At 40.1% G+C, this 22,917-nt stretch overlaps 2 protein-coding genes across 2 annotated transcripts; one reads left to right on the top strand and one right to left on the bottom strand.

The window, feature by feature from the left end:
• Nucleotides 1–6,719: 6,719 nt before the first annotated feature.
• Nucleotides 6,720–9,513, bottom strand: stmn1b (stathmin 1b). The gene is made up of 5 exons (XM_030750008.1): nucleotides 9,396–9,513; nucleotides 8,185–8,228; nucleotides 7,515–7,687; nucleotides 7,216–7,407; nucleotides 6,720–7,126 (listed from the first exon to the last, which is right to left on the bottom strand). The coding sequence occupies exons 2-5, from the start codon at nucleotides 8,198–8,200 to the stop codon at nucleotides 7,067–7,069; spliced, it is 441 nt and encodes a 146-aa protein (XP_030605868.1). The 5' UTR covers nucleotides 8,201–8,228; nucleotides 9,396–9,513; the 3' UTR covers nucleotides 6,720–7,066.
• A 2,654-nt stretch (nucleotides 9,514–12,167) lies between these two features.
• Nucleotides 12,168–20,501, top strand: serinc2l (serine incorporator 2, like). Its single transcript, XM_030750121.1, has 10 exons — nucleotides 12,168–12,305; nucleotides 12,980–13,141; nucleotides 14,111–14,304; nucleotides 14,404–14,483; nucleotides 14,620–14,754; nucleotides 14,994–15,163; nucleotides 16,716–16,806; nucleotides 17,833–17,983; nucleotides 18,072–18,281; nucleotides 18,783–20,501. Exons 1-10 carry the CDS (start codon nucleotides 12,267–12,269, stop codon nucleotides 18,919–18,921), a joined length of 1,371 nt encoding a protein of 456 aa, XP_030605981.1. The 5' UTR covers nucleotides 12,168–12,266; the 3' UTR covers nucleotides 18,922–20,501.
• Nucleotides 20,502–22,917: the final 2,416 nt, after the last annotated feature.

The following is a 22,917-nucleotide window of genomic DNA, read 5'->3' as shown; positions in this document are numbered from 1 at the left end:
ATGCAGTTTACAGTCCGTGGGTATAGGCTGCTAAATCTTGCGACAGCTTTAATAAAGATTTAAAGGATAGGCTGTTCTTAACAACACCCATCTTTGTCATGAAAACCAAAAGTTCTGTCACCACTTGCTGCACAGTTCTTCTTCCCCAGTACTGTGACAAAGCCTGAATGTAAAACACGTTATCATGTAGCCTATAAAACTGGATAATATCCCTTGGTCATTGTTTCAACTTCTGAGTTACCTTTCACTTCTAACTCCACTGGGTCTCATTTGGTAATCAAAGCAGGCAATTTTCCTGGCTGCTCGTTGAGGTCAAATCAAATTTATAGCCTATAATCTTTCCATTGTTTTGAAATTTTCACTTAGTTGCAGCATTTCTGAAAGATCTGTATTGTTTCTTGATCCAACCATGCTACTCCATCTTTAAGATAACATAAGATAAGATAGTTTATTCATCACATGCACAGTTATACACAGTACAATGCACAGTGAAATGTATTTTGTACCTGCAACCATATATACACACACATATAAATAAGAAGAATAAAAATAAAAATAAGTAATTCACACTATACACTATACTCTATATACTATACACTATACACACTTTTACGTGGAATTATAGATTATAAATTATAATATTTACATTGTGCAATAATGGTCCAGTTAGGGCTCAGAGTTGAGCAGACGGATGGCTTGTGGGTAAAAACTCTTCTTCAACCTTTCAGTCTTAGTCCTCAGACAGCGGTAACGCCGGCCTGATGGGAGCAGGGAGAAGAGAGAGTGTCCGGGGTGGCTGGGCTGTTTTAGGATCTTCATGGCCCTCAGCCTGCACTGCTTGGTGTAAATGTCCTGCAGGTTGGGGAGGGTGGTTCTGATGGTCCGTTCAGCTGAACGAACCACCCTTTTTAGAGTCATGAAGTCCTGCTTGGTGCAGTTTCCCATCCAGGTGGTGATGCTCCCACGCACGATGCTCTCGATGGTGCAGGTGTAAAAGTTCCTGAGCACCTTGAGTGGGAGCTTGAAGTCTCTCAGCCGCCTGAGGAGGTAGAGACGCTGTCTGGCCTTCTTCACAGTGATGTTTATGTGATGAGTCCAGGACAGGTCCTGTGAGATGGTCACTCCCAGGTATTTGAAAGTGTCCACTCTTTCCACCTCAGCACCACTGATGACAAGTGGATGGTAGTCCCATAGCTGCTTCCTGCTGAAGTCCACGATCAGTTCCTTCGTTTTGCTGACGTTGAGCAGGAGGTGGTTCTCCTGGCACCAGTTCTCCAGGCGGGAGACCTCTCTCCTGTAGGCTGTCTCCTCATTGTGAGAGATTAGTCCCACAACAGCAGTGTCGTCAGCAAACTTGATGATGACGTTGGACTCTGACGTGGCCTCGCAGTCATGGGTGTACAGTGAGTACAGCAGAGGGCTGAGCACACAGCCTTGGGGGGATCCAGTGTTGAGGGTGAGGGAGGATGAGGTGAGGTGACCCACTCGTACCACCTGTGGTCTGCTGGTCAGGAAGCTGTGAACCCACCTGCACAGTGATGGGCCCAGGCCCAGGTCCAGCAGCTTAGAGACCAGCCTGGAGGGAACTATGGTGTTGAATGCTGAGCTGTAATCTACAAACAGCACTCTCACATAGTTCCCCTTACCAGTGTCTATGTGTGAAAGGGTCTTGTGGAGGAGGAAGGATATGGCGTCATCTGTGGATCTGTCTGGCCGGTATGCAAACTGTAGTGGGTCGAGGGTGGTGGGCAGTGAGGAGGTGATGAATGTCTTGATGAGTCTCTCAAAACAGTTCATCACCACAGAGGTGAGTGCTATGGGCCTGAAGTCATTGGGGCTGCTGGGGTGTGGTTTCTTTGGGACAGGGACTATGATGGACTTTTTAAAGCAGGTGGGAATCACACACAGTTTCAGTGAGAGGTTGAATATCAGTGTAAACACAGGTGCCACCTGGTCAGCGCAGGTCTTAAGGACACGTCCACTAATACCGTCTGGTCCAGCCGCTTTCCTGGTGTTTACACGTCTAAACGCCCTCCTCACGTCGCGCTCCGTCACAGTGAGTGTCTCTATATTCCCAGGTGGATTTAAGAGGTGGGCCTACAACAGAAAAAAATATATATATATATAATAATAATGTGTGTTGGTCTTCTGGGTATTTATCCACTCTAGGATGATCTGTATATTAATGTTAGCTCTGGGGAACATGAGCTGAACACCGATGCCACACGTGTCTTTGTGTAGCAAGAAACAGTCAGTCCAGATATCCAGAAAAGGCTGAGAAAAGGTTCCTGAAGCCAACTTTTGTCCCCTGTGTGGTCAGACAGGCGGGGAGCTGTGCATTATAGGACATCGTTCCAGGCTGATGAGTTCAGCTGTTTCTTCCAAACACATGACAAAGAAGGATTGTGCAACGCTATGTGTGAGGGGAGCAATACAGACTCAAACACAGACTCTCCTCTATAAACATTGTTACTGTATACTGTGAACACAAAGTATTAAATTCCTAAGAAACTTGAAAAAAAACAAAAAACAATTTGAATGGTGAATGACTTATTATAAATTAAGATATGTAGGATGTCACTGTTTCAGTTATAGTTTCTCAAAAATAGTAACATTGTAATTATTTGTTGGATTTTAGCTTTGTAAGATTTTTTTCATTTTTGTTTTTATTTCCTCTTATTATAAGATGACAGTCTCTTGTATGCATGGTCGCACACAGGGTGGAGAAATTGACTGGAAGGTTGTGCACCAGATGAAGATCGTGAAAGATAAGGATGAAAAATATTCTGCCAAGTGAAAAGACTGTGCTGAGAAACTGGAAGGAGTACTCTGAAGCAAGGAAGATGAGCGAGGGAAAAGGTGGGATCGTGTGGAGACTGTAAATCAGAAAGTCCAGATGAAAAACCTAAAGGCATGCAGAGCATCTGTGAGGGATGGCTGTGGAGCTCAATGTTTAACAAGAGGGTGTGTGTGAGTAGAGGAGAAGCATGGTACTGCATGGTGTGCAGAGCTAAAGTAGCAACAGACAAATTAGGCCTGATAGCATGAAGTTATGGTAAACATTCGTGACAGCTAGGTTAAGAAGAGATCTGATGATTAATGAACAGCAGTGGTTTGACACCAGGTTAAAACACCACAGATGTGATGTTTGATCTGAGGTGAGAAGGAGTTTGTTTGTATTTGTGGACAGATAAAGAGGAAGTGCAGAGAGAAGAGGCGTGGTACTGCATGAGAAAGTTGGCAGTGACAGAGAAGTATGTGAGGGTGATGCAGAATATTCATGTGGGTAGTGAGACAGGTAGGATTGCTCAAAGAGTTGTCTATGAGCTCTTTCTTTTGCCCTTTCTCGTGCTCGATGGACATGCTGGCAGACGAGATCTGCCAGGAGCCTGTGGACAATAATAAATTAGAAGTTGCTTGCAGATGACATTGTGAGCTGCAGTGAGAGTAGAGAGCAGTTTAGAAGATCCTGGAGAGTATATGCTCTGCAGAAAAATCTAATGAAAGTCAGGACAGTCAGGAACAGGACAGAATATATGTGCATGAATGACAGGGAGGACAACAGATTGGTACGCAGAGGTGGCACTGGTGGAGTAGTTCAAGGGTCAAGTGCTCAAAGCAGCCGATGTGTGAAAGAGGGGTGAAAAAGAGCCGAGGCAGGGTGGAGCGGATGTAAAAGAATTTCAGAAATGATTTATGACAGATGGATATACCAGCAAGAGTGAAAACAAAGGTTTACAAGATGGTAGTGAGACCAGCTACAAATGGGTTGGAATTGGTGCCACTAATGAAAAGGCAGGAGACCAAATGATGTGTCGCAAGAGGACATAGAGGTGGTTGGTGTGGTGGATAAAGAACACGAAGAACTGACATAAGTTCTTTACACTGTGGTTGATCTGTACAGATTATCATTATGTTAAATTTACACACCACGTAAGTCTAATAGCTGTGAAGCTAAACTGCTTCAAATCATTAAGTTAAAAAGAGGTTAGTGACACTATAAATAATTCTACTGAAGATAATGTACTTTTCTATTACATACTGTAACTAGGCAATGCCTTGTATTTCACTGTGTAAACACATTCAATAGTGTTTACACAGCGAAATACAAGGAAAAAGGGAAAAGAAAAAAAATCCTCATTTTCCAATGAAGGGAATAAAAAAATCTAACTCAAAAACCTCAACACTTTAAAACTGCAGGGGCACAGGCCGGAGCCTGATCAGCTCCGGTTGGGTTGCCTGGGCGAGGGTGTCTGATTTGCCGAAAGACCTGAAACACTTCGTGAGTCCATGTCAAATCACTGATACATCCGTAGGATATATTGCTCATCTTAAGTAATCAAACATGTCAAGCAGGTTTAGAAAAGTCACTGAACGCAGTCAACACTTAACCAATTCCACTTGGCACTGAGTGACCTTTCCATCTGAGTGCAAGTCTGTACGCGACGTAAGCAAGGGTAAACAAACCTATTAACGCTGAGAGGAACTCTAAGTACTTACACAAAACAGGTCATGTGGCATGCAGGTGCTGCCTTATATCAGCCTGAAAAGGTCCACAGTCAGATGCTTTAGTGTAAAATCAACTGTAAATAAGAAAAATAATTTAAAAAATTATAAGCACCCAAGCTCTCACATCATGTTTCACTTCCAATTGCTGAGCATTTGACACTCTCCTAACTCATGCCCAGTACATGGATATACATTTCTAACACTACTGAGCAATTTAGACATGCATGACTGCATTAAAAATCTTATTATATGTAAATGTGCTTTGAAATACCAGCTTCATGCCTGTGCATTTTGACCAGTAAAGAATTATTTGCTTTATGTAGTTTTTATTTTTGCATGATTTAAAGATACTAATATTCCATAATTAAAAAAAAAAAAAGAGGAATATTTTAAAGCACCAGCCAGTGTTTCATGAGCTGACATCAGCATATGTGCAAATAATCCCTGAGCTAAAAGCTCACAAAAATGCATATGTTGATCTCAGGGAGCTTTGGCTAAGAGTACAGCAGTGAATTAAATAGGGAACGTTTTGAACTTTGAATCATACTTCCTGATGAGGTCCAAGAAGAAAAACATGGAGCTGGAATTTAGTTTCGTAGGTCCACTTAAAGCTTCCAGTATTTGGACAAAGACACAAGTTTTGTAATTTTGCCTCTGTACACCAACACAGTAGATTTTAAATCAGTCAAGATGTGATTTAAGTGCAGAGTTTAAACTTTAATTTAAGTAGTATTATAAAAAATATTTGCATTACCTGATTAGGAATTACAGAAATGTTTATGCAGTCTCTCATTTTCAAAAGTTCAAAAGTAATTTCTACAATTCACTGACAAGCAATTATGGCCTGTTCCCTCATTATTTCATGACAAATGAAGCAGACATAACTGAAGTTGATGCAAAGTGTTGAATTTGTATTTTATAGCTGTCTGCTGTTATTTAAATATGAAAGAGATGTCAGTGCATGTGTAGGAGGCCATCATTAGGCTGAGAAACAAAAACAGACCTATCAGAGACAGCAAAATTATTAGGAGTGCCCAAATCAGCTTCTAACAAAGTCAAGAACACTCTTGGGGAAGTAGGCATATCATAGGCAAGGTCTACAATCAAAAGGTGCCTTCTAGTGTCACATCACCAATAACTTAGTGTTTAACGTGACTGAGGATAGAAGTAGCAGGGTGAATTGTGAAGTGTACAGGGCTATGCTCTCTGTACAGATTCAGCCAAATGCTGCAAAACAGCACTTCACAGTGCAAATGGATAATGACTCAAAGCATACAGCAAAAGTAACCCAACAGCTTCTCAAGGCACAGAAATGGGATATTCTTTAACGGCCTAGTCAGAGCATGCTTTTCAGTTACTAAATACAAAACAGAAGGCAGAAGTTTTTCCAGTTAATTTTGAGCCTCTGTCAAAATCACATTAACAGTTAATGGGTAAAAAAAATCTTTGTACCTTTGAATTAAAGCCTGCACTTCAATCACATACTGACTGTTTGACTTAAAATCCAGTGTGGTGGATTTTGCTAAGAGGCAAAACTACAAAAAAAAATTTAAAAAAAAATTATGGCCCAAAGTATAATTCAGTATTTTCCCCCAGATTTTCTACAGCCACTGAAAGAACAGTGCATGCATAACTAATTCATTATGAGATTTTTCTGGCGCAAGCTGCTAAGTTAGAGACCATTTGCCAGCTCATGCAGAGAATACATTCTTTCATCTGCACTTAAACTTTTTTCTTCTAAAGAAAAAGCTCTGCCGTGTTTTCACAGGCGACAAGATGTAGCTGGTGATCTGTGTGGAAACTGCCTGGTTAATATGAAGTACCTGCTTTTCACTTCTGTGTCAAGTTTTTACTTAGAAAATCAAGGCTCTACTGAGCTGTGACAGACACATCAGTGCAGTGAGACAGCACCTTTCATCCAGAAAATATTTTCTAAGAGTTATTTTTGATCAAGTTTAGAGGCTACTGGTAACTCACTGTAATAGAAGCTTGCACAATGGTAGAAAAAAACACATTGTTCCTGTCTTAGATGTAGTCATACCTGTACAGCAATGAACCAGAAATCTGGCTTATGACCTCTTAAATAAAACTCGACTGTAACAGCGCCATCAGACTGTAGCCTCACTGCTGGCTTGAGTTGGTGACAGCATGAAGATATGATAACATCTGAATTCTAACTATTACATCGATCATCAATCAAGTACAGAAAGTGCAAAAAGAATAAAAAAAACTTTAATGGTGTAACAATAGGACTGCATCACAGTCTACACAAACATCCAGCTTTACCAAGAGTTTACAACAGTGCATGCTGTACACTTTAACATGAAGAAGTAGAAGAACATTTAGTCCCAGCAAATGCCTCTTTAAAAAAGTAATATAACCAGCTGCCAAATACAAGTCTACAGCAGAAATGTCAGACTACATCCTGAGCTAACCAGCCAGTATAACCAACTTACAGAATAATCAGAACATAAAAATCAACCGGGGTTAAGAGTCAGTTACAAACAAAACGCTTATCTTTGGAGATGTAAAGACTGCATTACAGATCACAAAAGAATTAATTCTCTCGTTCTTTCATTGCCTCCTGTTTCTTTTTCACTTCTTCAAGCTTCTTGTCCTGTTAAAAAAGAAGAATTGTATTATCTTTCTTTCTTGTTTTTTTTAAATATTACACAGGTGGGTGTTGGTGTCACACTGAGAGCTTACCTTCTCCTTAAACTTCTCATTGAGAGCTGCCATCCTAGCAGTGCGGTTCTCTTTGTTTGCCTCCATCTTCTGATTTAGTTTCTCCTGGGCCAGCTTGCTAAAGTTGCAGCTTTCCTCGATGGCCTTCTGGATGACCTCCTTCTCGTGCTCTCGTTTCTCAGCGAAATGTTTCAGCACTTCGGCTTCATGGCTCTGAGAAAAAGAAAAAAGAGAACTGTTGCACTTTTAAGGATCCTGAACACAGAGGGTAGAGTTCTTTCCTCGTGTCTGCTCATAATTCATGCTGTTAATCTAGATACCTTGCGTCTTTCTTCAGCAGCTTCCAGTTTCCTCTTAATCTCATCCAGCGATGTTTCCCTTTTCTTTACCGGGGACAATGGAAAGTCCAGCTTAGCATCTGGGGTCGGGGGGCTTAGGATGACCTCAAATGCTTGACCTGATGCACGTTTATTCAGCTCCTTCACTTGGATGTCTGTAAGACGGGACACTTGTGAGTGTTGACTAGCACCATGGTGAAAGGTAACACTGAGCTAAATTCAAATATCAGCTGCATTTCTAAAGAAGCAATGAGGCAAGACGTGATAAAACAAAGACTTTTGCTTAGTTTTCTGCAAGTCAGGCTTCTGCATTAACATCGATGGACTCCAGTTACGTGCACATGATTTAAAAATAGCATCTGCTTTAAGGGATCTAAAAGAGAATTCTTCTAGCGAGGAGCTTTCCTTTCTTCTGTTTTTGTGTTGTTGTTCTGAAGTAAAACTGGGGACAAAAACAATTTTTAAAAAAATCACAGTTTTTGATTTAATTTTAATAATTAGCATATTCTTGCATTCCAAAAGACTAGTTATCCTGACAGCCGACGCTGTTGGTTGGATCCAGTACACAGCAGCACAATGCAAAAAAATGCAGAACCACTAAGATATAAAAGCTGCTAAACAATGCAGGCCATTTCACACAATGTATACCTACCTCCACAGCTTGCCATTTTAGTAGAAATGCTGCGTGTAATACCGCTGTAGGGAGAGATTAAAAAAAAGGGACGTCAATATTCACTAGTATCAACTGGAAGAGCATCAATTGCACATGAAATGATGCAGTACTTTTCAAGTACTTCCATAATCAGTGCAGCTGATGGTAACCGCTCATCTTTTTACATTTCATTGTCAAGGATGTCTTTGGGAAAATGCCAACAACAACAAAAAAAAAATGGAGCAATTTCAGTGGGGACTGCGCACCATTAGGTGCTTCATTAGGTCTGTTTTTGTCTCTAACAGCTCATAAGTGAAAAATTCATAGCTGTCAACTACCCTAGTGTTAATCAGTTTTAAAGGTGGTCGCACCTGTGGCTGCACTGAGTCACCTTTTCCTTATTAATTCTGCTTATACAGCTGGCATCAGTTGTATTTTATACAGTTATAACGTTATATAACTGTTAACTTACCGGTAACAACATGACTGTAAATGTCAGGCAAAACAGGTTCTGCACCTCTGTGATGCCCTCCGGTAATATCAGCCCAGAACGATCACCCGGCAGAAGGGGTGTCTGTGGATAAGCACTGCTATAGACCACCGTGGTGATGCTGCCTGCTCAAAGCTGCATGCACGCTTTTTTTTTTTTTTTTGGCCCTTTTTCTGCAGGAACTTAAAAAAAATGGCGGGGGTGGGGCGAGACCACTTTGCTTAGACAGTGCAGTGAAAACAAAGACACAAAACTGTACTTGGAAAGTTTCGTGTATAACAAAGAAAAATAAGTGTAAACAGCGACAGCACCTTACACCTCACTAACACCCCCCCCCACACACACACACAACGTGCTACCAAAAAAAAAAAAAAAAAAAAAAACGACAGCTAAACGAAGTCACATAACAACAAAAAAATTGGCCCGCGATGATTTCGCGCTGAAGGATTAAATTAACTGATTAACTCATACTGCATGGCCAGATGTTAACAGAACATTTTGTCGAAGTTACAGCACAAAACATTTGAAATAATTTTGTTTTTTCTTATACTTTGATGAACTAAAACCCCTAACAATTAACTCCATCAATTACTACAGTTCGCTTCAGGGATGCGGACCAGAACCCTTAACTATTCAAAAAAGTGTCCAAAACACCCTGAAAAGTCCACCAGCAGTGGTCTGAACGCCTGGTTAAACATATACATGAGATCATTGTTCTCACCGTCAAGTGCTTCAGCTTGAAGAGCAGCCCTCAGCCTCCTTTTTCTTCTCTCTATTCAAACCGCCAACATCTGCACCTTCGCGCACAAACCCACCGACCCACACGTCACCAGTGAGATTTGCATTCATTGGTCCAAGTCCACCAATCACAGCAAGCTTTACCACCGAGCGCGCCAGAAAAAAGGGAGAAGGTAAAAAAGAAGAAGAAGAAAAAAAAACAGACCTATGGCTGAGTAACTGTCACTGAAATCATCCAAATTAAGGGAACAGGTCATCATAAACATGCATTAAAGTAAATAATAGCCTGAATAATGCGAGCAGGAAAGTATTAGTTCAAATAGTACCGCCAATAGGTGTTTCATACATAACTTATGTACTTGTTTATGTTCCCGTGTTGTGGAGTCTCACTGTAATAATATTAATAATTTCAAAAATAAGAAATTCTTTCATCAAAATATTCATATTTATGTTCTTTTTTGGCATAAATAAAATCCAGCTATTGAGGTGTTAACAGTACTTGAACTTAGCTGCTCCAATCTCATTGTACATCCTGTATAATGGCAATAAAGGCATTCTATTCTTCTTCTATTCTATATTGGGTTAAATAAAAGTTATATTTTGGGTCAGTTAACCCAGAGCTTTGTCTCCTCAGGATGATAAAATAATGCAAGATATATATTTTAACATTATTAAACAGATGAGGCATAAAGCCCTCTGTATGTTTGACTTTCTCACTTAATCAGCAATACCAAAAACTGATCAGCTGCTCGGGGATGCAGGGCATGAAATCAAATATATAGGAATTCATTATGGAAAAACAGGCTATGGTCCATTTGAGAACACCTATTTTTTCTGTCACTGCTAATGGTAGCTGAAATAAATGGAGACTTTCATCAGAGCTCAAAAGAATATTAAAGTTCAAGGGTCATTTAACTAATGGATTCATTATGAAATACAGCCATTTGCAAGGTATCTGCTGTTTCCACAGTATACTAACAAACTCCTCTTTTTCAGTCTTTAACCTCTGTGTCTAATATGGTGGTATTACAACACAGCAAATGTATTCGTTCATTTACTGTGTTATTATACCACCTTCACATCCATTTGCATTTCACCTTTCCAAGATGCAACAGCAAAACCTTTATGAAACTGGACAACTGCTCTCATGTCTGTTGCAGCTCCTGCTTAGGAGAAATCTTTTGCAGTGAGTGATGAAGGAGAAGTGATGGATGAGAGGTAAGTTGCAATCCTGGCAGCTGGATTCTATGAACAATAAAATAGAGAGACAGACATTGTATGCCAACAAAGTGAGCCTGCCAGTGTCAGAACAAAGCTGTGATTACAGAAGAGTCGCAAGGGTAAGTCGCTATGCCCTGAAAGAGGGGTTTTACACAGAGTTTCAAAAAGCACCCAATCACCCACCTGCATTTTTATAAGATGAAAATGACGAGGCTGATTCCTAATGGGAAACAAGTGGCAGGTATCCCATTAGGAGAATACACAATCCTGCACATAATAGATTCAGTCTGTAGATCTGTATTTATATTTTCTTATGAAGCATTCAGAATGGCTAAAATGATCTTTTCCTAGCCAAGAGTAAAGGGCTACTGCAGATGTACCTTTTTCTTAACGGTTTATTAGCTCTGTCTGACCTTTATTCACCTTGTTACACCTTTGCAGCTACAGGCATTCATTTCATTATAGCTTTCAGTAACATGTGCTGGAGAGATCAACAGATATTCTTCATATAATCACTTGAGCCCTGCCAACAGCATGCCCGGATTTATTTATCCTAAACTAGCTGATAGTATTTGACTACTTGTGCTAGTGTATGCCTGTGGGTAAACTGTCTCCATCTATGGATGTGAAATGTCACTTGTAGCTTGAAACTTTATTTACTTGCATAATAAAATGAAGTGAAAGACTGAAAGAAAGTAGTGTAAATTGCTGGTTAATGCTGCAACCTAGTGTTGGATATAGGAATTCCATCCATCTGTCTATCCAGCCAGCCATCCATTTTCTTCCCATTGTCCAATTTAGGGTTATGAGCAATTTAGCATCACTAATCCTCTGGATATAGTCACACTAAGAATCTATGGGTAAAATAATGTCAGGTGCAGTACCAGTGATATGGTTATGCTGATTAAAAAAGTGGTTTTAAGTAAGCAATTTAATGTTTTTTCATTTCAAGAATCATGCAGTAATTGCAATGTAAAAAAAAAAACATTTTTTTTTAAAAAGTTTGCGGAGTTAAGAAATGTTTGAAGTGGTGAAATTTACTTAGTCTGAAATCTACCATTTCTCAGTAATTTCACTTCTCATCAAGTATTTGGCAGTGAAATTTTCCATGTTGCAGGTTGTATTAAAATGACTATTAATAACCCCATCCCTGTTGGCTCCCTACGGTGCTGATGAACTAACAATACGACAACAGCAGGGACTTTAACAAGGCTTTCTCTGCCAGCACCTGACTGGCTCTCTTTATTCATGTACTTTTAAACAGCAGACAGTGAGCTCCTGCTGAGGGAGAACACAGATGGTAGGTTTGAGACTCCCTGCATTTATGGGCTTGTTCTGCTCTGCAAACTGTTTGTGGACTGGCAAAAGTCTTTAAAATGCCTCAGACTATATATAAACCCTTTTCTTCTTAGTCACACTAAGAATCTATGGGTATTTGGGCACATTTCAGGTGTTTCATGCAGGGAACATTGCATAGTCCGTCCTAGTTCAAGGGTTGAGTTGCGTCGGGCTTTTATTTTGAAAATCACTAGAGCAACTTCCGATTGTTAGTCATCGTTTTTTTTAAAGGGTTTAAAGAGGAACACGAAAGGCGTCGGAACATAAACATAAATTTCAGCATTTTGATGTCAAAATGGGGGCTTGCCTGGCTTTGTGCTCTTTAGCCAGCTGTGTAAGTATCTAATGTGAATGTCAGTTTAGATATTTCCGGAAGGCTCTTGTTTACCCTCCCACCGTTAGGTCAAACTAAGGATAACAGATTAGCAATTGGTGCCAACGTGAATCGTTAATATCACGTTAAGCATGTAATAGGTACCGCAATGTAAGGCGGTACCTAGCTGGTAATTAATGTAAACTGAAATCTAGCAATAATCGACGTTAAATTTAGGGAAGTTAGCGTAGCATGCTAGTCAGGCGTGAACAGGCCATTTGCATGGTGTTGTTAAAACGGAAAGTTAGTGACGTTTGATATTTAACGCTGCCGAGTTACAAAGCAAGTGTAAGGCATGTGATTTTTATTAGTCTTCTTATGACAGCAGCTCCTTTTCAGACCTGTAAAACAACTACAGGGTTGGTCCAACTGTTTTGACAGGATAACTAGGTCATTGCTGAGAAATGTGGTCTTTATCGGTGATTAAAATCCAGGGAGGGAAGTTCTGCTTTAGATTTTTGTTTTTTTAATAAAGCTTTTACGTAAGAGTTGTGAATATATATATATACCTAAACAGGTGACATTTATTTGGGTGTGTACTTTTTAACCCTATCTTGCCCAAAGCTTTAACTTTCTCTCTCTCTCTCTGTTTTTGTTACATCCTCCTTGTTTGTCTCCCCCTCCATCCCTGGCAGGCCTCATGTCTGTGTGGCTCAGCACCATGTCTTTTATGTGGCTGCTGTCCCTCCTCCAATAACTCCACCATCACCCGCTTGGTTTTCTCTTTCTTTTTACTGTTGGGAACCTTTGTGTCTGTCATCATGATACTTCCTGGAATGGAAACACAGCTCCGCAAGGTAAGATCAGTGTTCATGTAAATGTATAAAATAACATACAATAGTATATAGTATACTAATAAAAATAATATAATCATATAGTCATAATAAAAAATGATCATTAAAAAAATAGTAATGATGATGATAATAATAATAATAATATGCAAGGATGAATGGCATTGCGTGGATGGAAACTTAGGCCTCGGTAGCACAGGCCTAGATAACCTGTCGGCAACCATCTAAACGCGAAAGCCCTGTTCATGCAGCTCCGAAGATCGGTCAGTGACTGCATCCTATGTTTGTATGAAAGACGCCGACTTGTCTGCAGATACTCATCAGCTACTCTCAAAGTGGAGGTGAACCTGTGAAAACTGCAATGCCACATGGAAGCAGAGAACGGTCGCCTTCAGAGTAAAAGTTGCACTTTTTGAAATGTGTTGGTTGCAGCTGTAAGCTTGTACTTTGGAAGCAGAGCTGCTCCATTTCTGTTTTGCGCTGCACTTTTTCAAGTTTTGCTACAGCACGGAGTAAATGGCAAGTGTTTGCAGACAAACCGGTGTCTTCCACCGGTTTGTCTGCAGCAATGTGTTAGCAACCAGTTAAATCACAAGGAGGTTTTTGGTGCAGAACCTTCTTTGTGACTGCTTTCACCTGCCAACACCCGACAACCACTTGCTAACCTTTTTGCAAACCTACTTCTACTGAAATAAATAAAGACCTTTAATTAAAAGCCTGCATGCCTGTATCGGGGGGGGGGGGGGGGGGGGGGGGGGGGGGGTTGCTAACTGTGGTTAATGCTGGACAGTATTTACAGTGAGTTTTTCAAAGCACAGTAATTTTATGGTTTTTGTGATCATTTGAAATGGCAATACTAAAAGTCAGGAATTTTTATGTGCTGCCTTTGAAAGCCAGTAACAGTTTTATTGCTTATTGATATAGATAGCCTTTAATTGCACGTTTTTTCTGATCTGACTTTCATCTGTTTCACAGATCCCAGGATTTTGCAAGGGAGGAACATCAATACCAATACCTGGTGTTGAAAACCAGGTCGACTGCAATGTCATCGTGGGGTACAAGTCGGTGTATCGAATGTGCTTTGCCATGACCTGCTTCTTCTTTCTGTTCTGCGTTATCATGATTCGTGTTCGTAGCAGTAAAGACCCACGTGCAGCTTTTCAAAATGGGTGAGAACTGAGTTTCTTTGCACGAAAAGGGTTCAGGGAGAGAGGTACAAGTGATACTTTTGTATGTCTTCTGTACTAATGATGTGTTTGTATCCTCAGCTTCTGGTTCTTTAAATTTCTGATCCTGGTTGGGATTACAGTGGGAGCCTTTTTCATCCCTGATGGAACATTTCACGATGGTACAAACATCTGTTTGTTGAATTACAGAAAAACAGCAATATACTGTCTTTTTCTTGAGAATAATGAAAATGTACATATTCCTGTTCAGCAGTGTGAGGACACTCTTTGTTCTGTCTTTTCCTTTTCATCTCACAGTGTGGTTTTACTTCGGCATGGTGGGATCCTTTATCTTCATTTTAATCCAGCTCATTCTCCTCATTGACTTTGCCTACTCCTGGAACAAAGCCTGGGTAGAAAATGCTGAAAGAGGGAACAAATGCTGGTTTGCAGGTAAAGCAAAAGTTGCATGATATTCTACACATGTGAGTTATTTTTCTGTAGCACACAATATTTGAATTCAGTCATCCAGGAGATTTTTAGTCTAATTTGGTACTGAATTGTATTGGTATGCAACATTTCTGGCAAGATGAGCCAGAGCTTCTCTGCTGCCCGAGTCGTTTTCAGACGTTTTTTTAAAATGATTCTGTTAAACCGCCAATCACATTATTTTGTATTCATGCAAATTCCAGGACTGCTGTCTTTCACTGGCCTCCACTATGCACTGGCTATTGCTGCTGTGGTGCTTTTCTACATTTACTATACAAAGGCCGATGACTGCACAGAGCACAAAGTCTTCATCAGCATCAACCTTATCTTATGCATCACCGTCTCCATTGTTTCCATCTTACCGAAGATACAGGTACAAATGTGGAAAATGTATTCCCAAATGTTGGATACCACGTAACCACAATTGTAAGAAGTTAAAGGTATTTATTGTAAAATGTGAACAGTTTGGGGCAGTGCAGCTGTTACCACTGTCACTTTAAAGCCTCAGGATTCTGGCCTTAAACTTCCTGGTCAGCTGGTGCCTTTCTGAGTGCCGTTTGCGTGTTATACCACAGTTTGTTAGGTTAACTGGTGAGGTTAAATTAGCCTTAGGTGTGGATGTGAGGGTGAATGGTGGTCTGTCTCAGTGTTAGCACTGTGTGACAGAGTGTCACTCTGTGACAGCTGGGAGAGGCTCCAGCCTCCTGAGTTGGATAAGCATTTAAGAAAATGATCGATGCCCCAGTTAACAGTTTGGTAGATAGTTATTAAGTGTTAATCACATAATATTATTGTTGCTGAACCCCCACTCAGCCTAAGCACATTGATTTTTTTTAATGGACAAAAACTAAAACCATTAATGTAAAGTTATTTTTAAGCTTGGACTACCAGTTGTGTTAATTACACATAAAACTAAGGAGTTTAAAGAAAATTGTAATTACCTGTTCAGGTGATACCTGTTATAGTGGTCTACATCATCCATTGCTGTATGTGAACTTGGCTAACCATTATTTGGTGCTCTCTTGATGATCTTTTTCTTACATTTAATGGGTTCTCTGCACCTATTATAAATATCTAAATTGGGTTCAAATCACTGTTAACACTAAAAAAACAATGAAATTAAAATGTTTATGATACAATATGTTCAAATAATATTACAGCATGAAGGAAAATGCAAATCAGTGACATCACCTGTACAGAGTAAGTGTGTGACAGATGAGAAGGAGTGGTGAACATGACAGACCTAAAGGTACGTTATGTAACTTCCAAAGTAACTAAAGAGTTTAGCAGAATGTAAAGAAACTGCTGTGAATTTGTGTACAAAACATCTGGACTGGGTAAAAGAGATGAACTGAACTTAAAAATGGACTATTGTGATATACCAATTTATACCACAAGAAGTAGCAAGTCAGTGTAGCAACCAGTCTGCCCTAAATCCAGTGTGAGAAGAAGTGGAAATGCTGACAGAGAGGCAGATATGAATGAGGCAGCAAACATTGCCTGAAGGACATGGAAAGCAGCCCTTATTATTACCAGCACTAATTCCTTGAAAAAAAACCATTATCAGCTGCAGAGAAAAACAATATAAAAATGTCAGCAAAGCTCATCTGGTTTCTGCCAGAAGAGAGGTTCCAGACAGCGACAGGGAGGGTGACGGGCATTGTTGATCAGTGTACTGCTGTTTGTTAGCGATGAAGCAGACTGTGTGGAGGAGATGAAATGGGTGCATAGACCTTGTTTTAGGTTAGGTTTAAATAGCATCATCTGCTGTCTCTAATTAGTAAAATCTGATTTGGAAAACTACAAACAAAATATTCTTTTCCTGAGGCTCTGCTGAGGTTGTGACAGAAACACCCAGTATGTTCAAACACTGTTATTAAAATTTTTGCTTAGAAAATGACTGTATATTTTTCCGTTATTTACAGGAAGTTCAGCCATACTCAGGTCTGCTTCAGGCTTCCCTCATCTCCCTCTACACTATGTATGTCACTTGGTCTGCAATGACCAACAATCCAAGTGAGTCTCCTGATGTCTCAGTACAGACTCTTCTGTAGCTTTCTCTTGCATGCTGGTTTCTGATTATACTGTTTCCATTAAATGTGTGCACTTGCTGTTTATCTGCCGCAGCATTTCTATTTGAAAGGTGAGTTTTGCCTGTCGCTCTGAATGGAAAAGCAGCTGACTTCTGCTAATAGTTAGCACACCCTCTGTGTGTCATTTTCATGTGATCTGCCTTTCCTATGTGAATAGCCACAATGGGTAGTGTTGTGCTGACTAGTGTTAGTTTTATGTTAAGATGGAGGCATCTCGGACCCGTTGACATGACACTGAAAATGCATCTCAGTTGCCTACAAAGAAGTGGATTTCAGTCTTTCTTCTTTTTTTTTAAATGTGAATCCTCATCTTTTCAAAGAATATTTGCTCGATATCAATAGCTGGGAATTTAATAACACACTGCAGACCAATAGACAAAAAGTCAGTTTCATTTTGCTCCTTTTTGGTTTGATCACCCTCATCTGGTCGCAGCAGATGGCACCTCCACCCTGAGCCTGGTTCTGCCTGTGGATTCTTCCTGTTAAAAGGGAGCTTCGCCTTCCCACTGTCCCCAGGTGCTTGCTCATAGGGGGTCATATGATTGTTGGGGTTTTCTCCCTAATATTGTAGGGTCTTTACAATATAAAGCACCTTGAGCTGACTGTTGTTGTGATTTGGTGCTATATTGAATTGAGTGTTTCACTGTTGACAGTGAAATCAGTGTGGGAGAAATACAGTCAAGAGGAAAACCGTTTTCTAATTTAATAAGATCTAAGGGACAAATGTGTATTTATGCACCTCTGATACTTTTAAGGTGCAACTTCATTGCCATAAGTTACATAAGAATCAAAAAGGTGTGTTGCCATTATAGTCAAGATGAAAGTCAAATCCTTAAATTTATGTATATGTCAGTTTGCAAAAAGGCTGACTGTATAATAATGTGCTTTTCAAAGTATTTCATAATGTGTGTACAATTTTTGTGTGGTCTGTGTATTTTGCACTTTATAGATCGCAATTGTAACCCCAGCCTGTTGAGTTTAGTGTCGAACGTCAGCACCGCTGAATCATCTGGTGGCAGTTCTCCAGGACAGGTGCAGTGGTGGGATGCTCAGGGTATTGTGGGATTAATCATCTTCCTCTTCTGCACTCTTTACGCCAGGTAAGATTAGCAGTGACAGCAAATAGTATTAAGTTGTTTTTCCCCTTGTATTTGCTTTTGTTAAACTGGCTCGTTCTCTCTCCCTCAGTATTCGTTCATCCAGTAACACCCAGGTGAACAAGCTGATGCAGACTGAGGAGGGTGGAGGGTCAGGTGAAGAGGGTGTGGTGGGGGAGGATGGTATACGCAGGGCTGTTGACAATGAAGAGGAGGGAGTCACTTACAGCTACTCCTTTTTCCACTTCCACCTCTGCCTGGCCTCTCTGTACATCATGATGACTCTTACCAACTGGTACAAGTAAGTACTCAGAACAGGCTGACATGCATGAAACAGCAGGTATGAATATAAGACAGACTTTTGACCCTGATGGTGAAGTTAAAAATCCAGAATTTGCCCCTCATCAGTTACTTGCATTTAGCTGCCTGTGACTGAGGCACAGTAACAGTGGAGCTCCTTAGTGACCGACTGAGAATTTTAAGAATTTAAAGATCAAAAAAACAAAGTGTTAAACATGTTTTTATGTTAATGTGATGGTTTAAACAGCCTCCAGTAGAACCACCAGAGGGCACACTAGTTCACCTGAAAGTTCTTTCTTTCAGCACAGATTGAATGTCAGCTTCATGAATCATCTCAGTTTAGATGAACCTCACCCACTGCCACCACACTGTTTTTTTTGGGGGGGGGGGGGGGGTTAAGCAATTCATGTGTCCAGAGGAAGTGTAGATTAATTTCACTACATGTGGTTGGTTGAGTTGGTGTAAACTAAATTGTTACTTTTCCCTCTGTGTCCTCCCACAGACCAGAAACTTCCAGCCAAGTCATGCAGAGCAGTATGCCAGCTGTTTGGGTGAAGATGAGTTCCAGCTGGCTGGGCCTTGGGCTCTACCTTTGGACCCTTGTCGCCCCTCTTATTTTCCCTGACAGGGATTTCAGCTGAGCAGACATTGTCTTTTGGTTGTATTTGAATGGTTTGTTTGTTTGTTTGTTTGTTTTTGGGGGGGTATATTGGGCAAGCTGAAGGATGCTAAAAAGAATATTATTAAGACATTTTTTCATTACATTTATTTTTTTGGCAGTAGTCTCTGTTATTGTATTTGTTGGGTTAGTCCTCTTGGTTAGCTTATTGAGTGAAATTATTGCTACAGATGCTGTTTTAAGCTGATTTTTTTTCTTTTCTTTTAAAGTTTATCTGGTCTGGACTTGGGCATGTGAAGTAATTTCATTTTCCAGTGACTCAAATTCATAGGCTACTCTCCTACCTTCTGTAGTGTGATCATATGAGCTCCACTATCTTGGTTCTAAGTTTTAGGTTCCATAGCAAAGACTCAACAACAAAGCACTTTCTCAATACCTCAGATGTTTCAAGTTAGAGTCCTGTTTAAAGGTCTTTCAGACCAGAGCTCTCTGATTGGCCAGGTCTGGAATACCCCTGATTAGCTGTGCTCCTTTACTGCAGGGGGCACCAGGGAGAGCCCTGATCGGGAGCCTCAGAATGAGGTGAGTGTGAAAGCTAGATAAGACTAATATGGCACACCCTTAAGATCATAACAGGGCTTCCCCGTTGCTGCTAGGCTGCATGCAAATCCACGTGATTGCACATTGAGACAGGGAGTCCTAATAGACAGCCAGTCTAATCTCAACTCTTCCTTGTCTACTCCAAGCTGAGATAATTTATCTCCGGTGCTAAGGTTTTCCATGCCTGACTGTGTTTGGCCTCTGACGGCCACGGACAACAATCTATATATCCTGTATAGCAATCTGCAACAAGGAGACATGTATTGATCCGTAGCAGTTAGCATCATGCAGTGTGCAGCAGTAGGGTTCAGGAGGTGAATCATAAATCCTGCACTACCTGTATTCTTACAAATGCCATTATATTGAGGAGGTTGCACAGTGAATTATTGAGTTAAAAAAGGGAATTATAAATGTTAAAATGTACAAAACAATAATAATGCATTTCTGAATTGCTGTTACTGATTTTTATTGCTGGTATTGATATTCATAGTGATTTGATGGCTGTAATGTTGGTACAGTACTCTTGCATATGCATTATATACTTGTTACCTCAATTTCAGTATGACTGGAATGAGTTAAAATAAGGTGAGTATATTTTGTAGTTGTGGAAAAAAATTTGGTACAATCCTGTTTTGTGTTCTTTTTAAACATTTCAGTTGTCACAGACATGAATCAGATGTTTCTCTGGTTGTGTATGAGTATAGTGAGTGATGTTTTTCAAAGGTTTTCTGATTAATAGAATTTTTTTTTTTTTTTACATTCTTTATATATTTGATCCCACTAAGATGAATATTTAGGATGAATTTCTTGTGTTGGATCATAATTTAACATTTCAAAACACTATTAAGTGCCTTTTTGTAGTCCCAAAATGTATGCTAATAGATCATTAATGCTGATGTGCTTATTATACCTTGCCTTACATTGTGGCGATCCAGTCATTGCATGCCATAAGGCACCGGTCTGTAACATAAACTGTAATTTTAATAAAGATGAAAGCTTCCACTCATTGTCTTAATTGAGCCTCAATGCAAACTTTACAGTTCAGACATATTAAGTAAATTGTAAGTACAAACATGTGTTACACCAAAACCTGTTTGAATAAAGGGAGAGCTGCTGCTTGTTTCTTAATATTTGGTGATGGTTTTTGTTTTTCTAGGTAAACATCAATGGCTATGTTAACATTTAGGGTGATTCAGCTATCTTGTTATAGATTGCAAAAAAACCTTTAATGCTTATGGGTCCCAGTCATGGATGTATGGTGATTGCATTCTTTTCTCATCACGTAGATTAAAGTGATGACCAGTGTTTGGGAGTGAGGAGGAGCTCACAGGCACTGATTTTTTTTTTTTTTTTTTTTTTTAAATCTGTCCATCAGTTGTGTGATTGAGGACTCTCAACCACTAATGCTTTTGCTGATTTTAGTTATTTTGCTGTCACACAAGTACAAAGCCAAACTGAAAGTGAATCATCTCCAGTCTATAAAAGGGTATAGCTCTGACCGTGTTTTACACATGGTTCTTAACTCGAAATCAAAGCAGCAAATGTGTGCTATCAGTCCTCCGCGCAGGGACAGCACAGTATGTGCCAATCTCCACTGTGCTATTTCCTTCTTGCCTGGCTGGTAGACAGGACATGTTGGTTTTGGCTGCTACACTCACTCGATCCAGTCGGCTCTGTGTGGAAATATTCAGGACACACTACCTCCTGTGGACTTCCACCCTCCTGCAGCAACACCCCTTCATCAGCCTATCCATTACAATCCTAAGTTGATGGATTGTACCTCCTTTAGTTGTGAGACTGAAATCTGATTTATTTCATGTTAAGAGGAGGAAACAAAGACTTCCTAAACACTGTAGGGAAGATAACAACACAAGCTAAAAAAAAAAAAAAACACTGAGAGTAAAGGGGTTTTTAATAGTGAGCAGTGTTTAAAATAGTAAAATTAGGACTACACAACATATTTCAATATGGGCAAGCCAGTAAAACACACCTGCCACAGTGTGTGGTTGTGTGCTGTAGATGATTGTATTTTTGCAGATTGTGTGTGACTCTGGAACATCTGCATATAGGACTTCACTGAAAACCTGAGCAATTTTTAACCGCAGTTGTAGATGTGATGTGTAAGGCTCTGTTTCTGCATATGACTTGTTGTGATGCTGGAACACTGTACACTGCATGAATGTGTAGTTTGATATTGAGTTTACTACTCAATACCAAACTGAGAGAAGTGATGTCTGTCCTCTAACAGGAGCAGACTAACAGCACCTCTCCCAAATCTCTGGTGCTTTGAACTCACAAAATTGTTAACTCTTTTTTTCTGAAAAGGATCTCCTATTCCTTCATTTCTCCTTTACTGACTCAAACATTTACATTATAAACCTGTCAGACTTATGAAACAAAAGAACTCTTTGCCCCATACTCTTCTTTCATTAGTCCCATCTGAAATTTAACAGCCTCTGAATGCAGCCAACAGCATCTGAGAACAAATTAGCTAAGCGTCATAAATTTCACTTTTATTTCCCCTGTTATCGTCAGGTGTACAAATGTGAACTCTGGTTTTCTCCTAGAGTAGATTTAAGGCACTCTTCATCTCTGGCCATTGGCTCCGTTGTCATAAATCCCACTTTCATTTCCTCTGTTATCATCAGATGCAATTTGTCGCTGTAATAATCAGGAGCTGTAATGTGCTGATTATGAGCCACTTAGTGTAGCTCTGCAGCCATGCTTAGTTAGGCCTCCTGGGATTTTTAATTTCAGATTGACTCAGACAATGGTTATCACTTGCAGTGTTAGCCCTGACCTTAATCTCCACTTTCGTTATCCCACATTAGCTTGGAAATGTCAGTGTTTAGCTGCATTTGGCATTTTAAAATTCTAGCTTAAAATAAGTTCCACCTCCACACTAAAACATCAGACTATTTCAGTTTTGTTTCACAGTTTCATATTACAAATATTGAACAGTGAGTAGTACATCTGCTGCTGATGCTGATTTAGACAGGTATTGTTTTGTGAGAGTGTTGCGCATCCCTGACCACCTCTTTGACAGAATGACTGGAAATGCCTGTCTGAGGTGTAATTGGGTTTGAAGAGTGGAATCCAGGCCCATTAAATTACGCACTGCATGCAGGGGAGTTAATTGAGTTTGGACCCTGCTGGCATACTGCATGTGCACTGAAAACATTTACCCAACATTAAGCCCCAATTAGGCTTTTCGGGATTGGAAACTTGTTGCGGGATGATGGGAAGTGAAGATGCTGATGCCTGACAGACTGGGCTGTACAGTTTCTCTCCACTAAGTATGGGCGCTAATAGATCTGCTCGTTTCTATTGAACTGATGAACTTCCTCTGTATTTCCACAGTCTCTCACTCAGTGTGCCCAGGCTGTATTGCAAAGCAGTCGCCCCGCTCTAAGCTGGA

Source organism: Archocentrus centrarchus, chromosome 16 (genome assembly GCF_007364275.1).
Source record: "Archocentrus centrarchus isolate MPI-CPG fArcCen1 chromosome 16, fArcCen1, whole genome shotgun sequence".
NCBI lineage: Eukaryota > Metazoa > Chordata > Actinopteri > Cichliformes > Cichlidae > Archocentrus > Archocentrus centrarchus.
This window is presented reverse-complemented; position numbering and strand designations above follow the sequence as displayed.

Excerpts from the sequence above, each read along its gene's own strand:
- stmn1b (XM_030750008.1), bottom strand. Across the intron at positions 7,408-7,514 it reads CTGCTGAAGAAAGACGCAAG|AGCCATGAAGCCGAAGTGCT; the intron begins GTATCTAGATTA and ends TCTTTTTCTCAG. Across the intron at positions 7,127-7,215 it reads ATGAGAAGTTTAAGGAGAAG|GACAAGAAGCTTGAAGAAGT; the intron begins GTAAGCTCTCAG and ends CTTTTTTAACAG.
- serinc2l (XM_030750121.1), top strand. The coding sequence starts at position 12,267 with ATGGGGGCTTGCCTGGCTTTGTGCTCTTTAGCCAGCTGT. Across the intron at positions 12,306-12,979 it reads TGTGCTCTTTAGCCAGCTGT|GCCTCATGTCTGTGTGGCTC; the intron begins GTAAGTATCTAA and ends CATCCCTGGCAG. Across the intron at positions 14,484-14,619 it reads TGATGGAACATTTCACGATG|TGTGGTTTTACTTCGGCATG; the intron begins GTACAAACATCT and ends TTCATCTCACAG.